The sequence below is a fragment of the Lolium perenne genome, chromosome 7, assembly GCF_019359855.2.
Source record: "Lolium perenne isolate Kyuss_39 chromosome 7, Kyuss_2.0, whole genome shotgun sequence".
Classification (NCBI taxonomy): domain Eukaryota; kingdom Viridiplantae; phylum Streptophyta; class Magnoliopsida; order Poales; family Poaceae; genus Lolium; species Lolium perenne.
The window spans coordinates 127,728,969-127,734,710 of NC_067250.2; the positions used below are offsets into that span (position 1 = coordinate 127,728,969).

At 50.2% G+C, this 5,742-nt stretch overlaps 1 protein-coding gene across 1 annotated transcript; it reads right to left on the reverse strand.

Moving 5' to 3' along the window:
* Positions 1-2,632: 2,632 nt before the first annotated feature.
* On the reverse strand, positions 2,633-4,010 carry LOC127318559 (dormancy-associated protein homolog 3). Its single transcript, XM_051349039.2, has 3 exons — positions 3,635-4,010; positions 3,146-3,254; positions 2,633-2,948 (listed from the first exon to the last, which is right to left on the reverse strand). Exons 1-3 carry the CDS (start codon positions 3,879-3,881, stop codon positions 2,921-2,923), a joined length of 384 nt encoding a protein of 127 aa, XP_051204999.1. The 5' UTR covers positions 3,882-4,010; the 3' UTR covers positions 2,633-2,920.
* Positions 4,011-5,742: the final 1,732 nt, after the last annotated feature.

Consider the following 5,742-nt stretch of genomic DNA (forward strand, 5'->3'; position numbering starts at 1 on the left):
TAATGAACTTGTTGAGTACGCTCGTACTCATCCCACTCTTAAATCCCCTGCTTAGATATGGAGGCCACGATGGAGGATCTACAGTGCAACTCAAAGACCAAGGAGTCAACAACTACTTCAAGGGACAGGAACCTGTCAGAAGAGTGAAACACCACATCCAACAAGTATAAAACTTAGCTTAGCAATAGAAAGGAACTAGTTTCCTAAACATAGCTCCTATTTAGCTAGAATCTATTCATAGCCTCTATAGCTAGTTAAATACTCTACAAATAGTGTCCGTGATAAGACTAGACTACGAGTCGTTCTTCTGGAGTTTATTTGCAGTTTTACCTCATTGTAAAGTAGGAGGCTGTGATGATCTTATGTAACAGAGCCAATGTTGTAATTCTATAGACATGCCTTGGACCCGCATATGTTTCTGTTGTACCACTCTGAGCGATATAATACTGGTGGAACGGTGTTTCATTGGTGTTATATCAGACTTGCATACTACACCATGCAGTGGTATGCCGGGTCACCACAACCTGGCTGTCGGATATCAATCAGGACCTCTCCCTAGAGGCTTGGACACAATGCATTAGGATATGGGAAGATATTGAGACGGTGGAAAGAAACCCGCTGGTGGAGGACTCCTTTGTTTGGATCGGTACAGCAAATGGTGTGTATTCAGCCAGGGATACATATCGCCTGCTATGCCAGGGCGAGATGATTTTCAGTATGCACAAGCCGCTTTGGGGCTCCTTCGCTCCGATCAAAGGAAAGATCTTTGGTTGGCTAGCTCTAAAGTACCGTCTCTGGACGTCGGACAGACGACAACGACATGGTCTCCAAGAGGACACGGCTGCTTGCTTCACTTGTTTGCAGTAGGAGGACACAGTTGATCATGTGCTAGTGCAATGTCCCTACTCTAGACATGTGTGGTTTGACTGCTTACACGAGGCAGTGGTCAACATAGTGGAGCCAGGGAGCGACAACACGCTGGAATCTTGGTGGAGTGCGGCAAGAGAGTTGGTACGCAAGAAAGATAGAGTCGGCTTTGACAATATGGTCATCCTCACATCATGGCGTCTCTGGAAGCAGCGGAATGCGTGAGGTTTTAACAACGTATCACAACAATTTAGTGTCCAGCAACTCGTGCTTAGGATTAAAGAGGAGTTCAGTTTATAGAAGCTTGCAAGAGCGGGAGGGAGTACTCAAATGACGCGAGAGTAGGCTTTAGTGCGTATGTGGTGTGTGTGTGTGGAGTGGCCAGCTTGTTTGTTCGCAGACAATGACTGGTTTCTTGTAAAAATATCTTGTTCTTTCTTCTATAAAGATTTGATACACCATTGGCGTACCCTCGAAAAAGTTTGGTCAGAATTCCGACACCACAGACCACCGCGTGCTCGCCTGGGATCCAGACATCCAGTGACATGCCCGTGCAGTGCTTCCTTTCCGGCCGTACTTCCTTGGTTTCTAGCCTAACGAATTCGCGGTGCTTCCACGCCGTCGCCGGCGGCGCTGGTCACCGGCGTTAGCTGTCCTTGTGGACGCCAAATACTTGGCTTGGGGTTTGTGGTCAATGACGTACCAGAACAGCAGAACGGTTGGTTGCAGTTTCACACTTTCACTCGAAACAATCTAGTCCAGAAATATTCAGCACCAACAGAGAAGTGTACGCAGTACGCAGCACGGCAAGGATAAGCGATACACGCAGGCAAGCCCGGTTGCTTGCATTACATGGATAGGTCACCAATCTTTTTCTCTGCAGGACCATGTTGTGAAGAAGACTCTCCTGTCGGAAGGACCATTCATGATGCATGAGACGAGCCAATACGCTCTCACATGGAATGTTCTAAAACCAATCGATGCAGAGGAATGACTGAATGAATAATAAGGAGACCACATGGAACCGATGAGTGGAAGCTCTCCCAATCGGGGGATCAGGTCCCCAGCTCAACCGCTGGCGACAGCGGCTTCCAATTTTGCCGTGCTGCGAACGTTGTGTCCTCGTTGGTTTGGTGCCGCGACAAATCCAGCTCTAGGTTCTTGTCCTTGTCTGATTGTAATGAACTCAGGACGCTTTCACATCTCGTTATCTTTTAAATTACTTCACGTATCAGATTACTTTGGTAAATTGGTTTCAGACCAGATATGAGGAACGAATAGATTCCCCTGAACACGAACAAGACTGAGTTCCTCCTTTGTTTCGTCTCGGAGACAGAAGGACCGATCAATTTGTCTGAATTATCGTGACAGTAGGGAGCATCCTTTATCCAAGAAGTACAGAGATTCTACACTCGTGCAGTCCACACAAATAGTGATAGATTCGTTTTGTCCAAAAAAAAAAATGTAGTGCCATAACCCGGAACATCGATCGGAATAATATCTTTAGGCTCAGAGCTGACGGATTGTTCTTCCTCGGGAACCACTGGACTCAGTTCAGTTCTGCAGAACAAGCAAAAAGGCACCAGGGGATCCAGAGTGCAGCTGTGAAGGCAAATCCGACATCAGTTTTCAAAGTAAGAATGGCGTGAATAAGAAACACAGCCGCGAATTCGAGCCAGCAGTACGTGCAAGCGAGGAGGGGTGTGGAATCAGATGAAACGGAAGGGGCAAAGCGAGGGGGGGATTACAGTTAGAAAGCGAAGCAGGATCGAACACTTGCGTTGCATCCTCATTTCATTTCAGCGCTCATCTTCCCCCACAAAAAGGTATCTCGTGAAGGCTACGCATCTCGATCGCCTCGGAATCTACAACTACTCAATACATATATCCTTACGCGGAGATCCGATCGGCGCCGGGCAGCCGCACGGGCGCAGACCATCTCACACAGGACAATTGCATAGACCAAGTCGCGGACGACGCAGCCTCAAACGCGCTACTACATAACTTCCTCCCTGGTTGGTCCATTATTTCGCACTTCCTCCGTCCTTGTAGTTCATCGGTCCAACGAACTGATCACCACCCTGCAAGCACATCGGGTGTCGACCAAAGTTAGATCGGAACCAACCACACACACCTAACATGGTGACGATGTTGGCAATAATGTCATCTTTTTTGTTTCTGTTTGCAGAGTGATTATTTGTCATTAGGTATCGTTTATTGATCATTCGTCATGGTGCAAGAAGCTTGAAGTGGGGCCCAAAGTGACGTGTATACGCACCAGTCGTACACGGTGGGGCTTCTCGGCCCGACAGCAGCCTCCTCTCCGACGCCGGCCATCTTGGATTTCCGGCGGAACGACCTCCAGCCGTCGCCCCTGGGCGTGGTAGCTGCAACAAGATCACCCGACAGAGCAGCATGTCAGCAAGATTAACCACAGTTCTTAGAATACACAGCCGATTAAACTAATGAAACAGAAAAGAAAATCGAGAAAGGCGTCTAACAGCAAAGGCACTGCGCCGCCCCAAAGCGAGATCAGGCACTAGTCACACATATCAGTGGCCGCTGGATAAAGCAACAAATGATGTGTTTTTTCTTCTCCCATTTTCATGGCGGATTGACACATCGCAGATCCAACAGAATCAATCATGGTGGATCTACACTACACTGTTCCTAATTAAGAAAAAGAGGCGACTTTTGGTTTCCTGCTGAGAAAGAGGGGGCCAAGAAACAGAGGCGTGCTTGCGGTGCGAGCGAGGCGGAGGCCCACCTGCTGCGAACGGGGAGTCCGGCGCACCGGCCGGGGAGGAGGGCAGGGAGCTCGACTCGCCGGACGGGACCGAGAGGGACGGGGGCCGGAGGATGGTGATGCTGCGGGTCACCGCCGGCGCGACGTCCGCGGCGGCCAGTGAGGACGAGGACGGCGAGAAGGAGGAGTACTTTCGGAGCTTGCCGAGGCCGTGGTCCGGCCGAGGGCCGGCCACCGTCTCGTCCCAGAGCTGGTCGAGGAGGCCCATGCCCGCGTGCTCTGTGCAGTGCGACGGGTTCCGTATACGTACGTTGAGGCGTATGCGTGTCGTCGTCGTCGTCCTTAGTTTGTTGGGAAGCAGGGAGTGAGGGATGCGAGCGAGACTGGCCTTTGGAGCTTGGGGTGGTCGCGGATGGCAGGATTTATAGATGGGAGAGTGAGGGCGGGGAGGGAATATAGGAGAGGTATAAGGGGTGTGGCTGTAATTTTGGATAGGGCATATCTGCAACTGTAGACTTACTTCTTCAGTGTCTCCGGATATGGCTCGGCTTGGCTCGGCTCACTCTTTTTTTTCTCAAACCAACATACTCCCTCCAACTAGAATTACATGCGGACCGGTTTTTTTTGCGAAAACGTTCCCGTTCTTTTTTCCGAGCAAACTTCACTCCTCCTCCGCTCCACTCCCTTGTCTTCTTCCCCGCGACAACCGCGACGCTCTCGTCGACATCGTCGCCCTCTCCTTCTCTCGCAGCGCTGTGACTCTCTCCCTCTCTAGCGTCGACACGCCCTCATCCTCTCGCTGTGGTGTTAAAAAATGAGATTTTCCTCCGGATCTCTCGCTGTGGCACAGTGGTGGCGGCCCGGCGGAGCTCAAGTGGTGGTGATGGCTGGGGAAGATCTAGTGTTGCTGGTGATGGAGCTCCAATCGGGTGGTGGGCTCCGACCGAGCTTGAGCTAAAGATTGGGATTTTGCTTCGGATATGTCGCCGTGGCGGTGGTGGCGGCACGGCGGAGCTCAAGTGGTGGTGTTGGTGGAGGAGCTCCAATCGCAGTGGTGGTGCTTGTGGAGGCGTCGGAGCTCCAGTGGCGTGGTGGTATTAGATCCGCCCGAGTTTTATGCTATTTTCTGTGAAAATGTACCCAAACCTTGTCCTTACTACATATTGTTGTGATAATATGAATGAGAATATGTGCTTTTAAGTTCTGAAACTTTAAAAGTAATTCTAGAGCCCCTGTTGATATGCTAAGGTGTTGAATGTTCTTAGTGGACTAACTGAATAAGCAATTGATAGTTAACTATGGCTTGGACAAACTTGCACAATTTGAGTCAGATGCAAATACTTGGACTGAAACACACTCCAAAAGTTCTGGGACCTCACTAATTTTCTTTCTTCAGACAACTTTGGAAAAAATAGCATGGCACAAATTTTATTCGATGCTCGAATGTGTTTTATGCTCGAGTTAGCATGTGATACGTCTCCGACGTATCGATAATTTCTTATGTTCCATGCCACATTATTGATGTTATCTACATGTTTTATGCACACTTTATGTCATATTCGTGCATTTTCTGGAACTAACCTATTAACAAGATGCCGAAGTGCCGATTCTTTGTTTCATTGCTTTTGGTTTCAGAAATCCTAGTAAGGAAATATTCTCGGAATTGGACGAAATCAAAGCCCAGGGGCCTATTTTTCCACGAAGCTTCCAAGTCCGAAGGAGAGACGAAGAGGGGCGACGAGGGGCCACACCCTAGGGCGGCGCCCCTTGGCCGCGCGGCCCTGTGGTGTGGGGCCCCCGTGCCGCCTCTTGACCTGCCCTTCCGCCTACAAATAGCCTCCGTGACGAAACCCCCAGTACCGAGAGCCACGATACGGAAAACCTTCCAGAGACGCCGCCGCCGCCGATCCCATCTCGGGGGATCCAGGAGATCGCCTCCGGCACCCTGCCGGAGAGGGGAATCATCTCCCGGAGGACTCTACACCGCCATGGTCGCCTCCGGTGTGATGTGTGAGTAGTCTACCCCTGGACTATGGGTCCATAGCAGTAGCTAGATGGTTGTCTTCTCCCCATTGTGCTATCATTGTCGGATCTTGTGAGCTGCCTAACATGATCAAGATCATCTATCT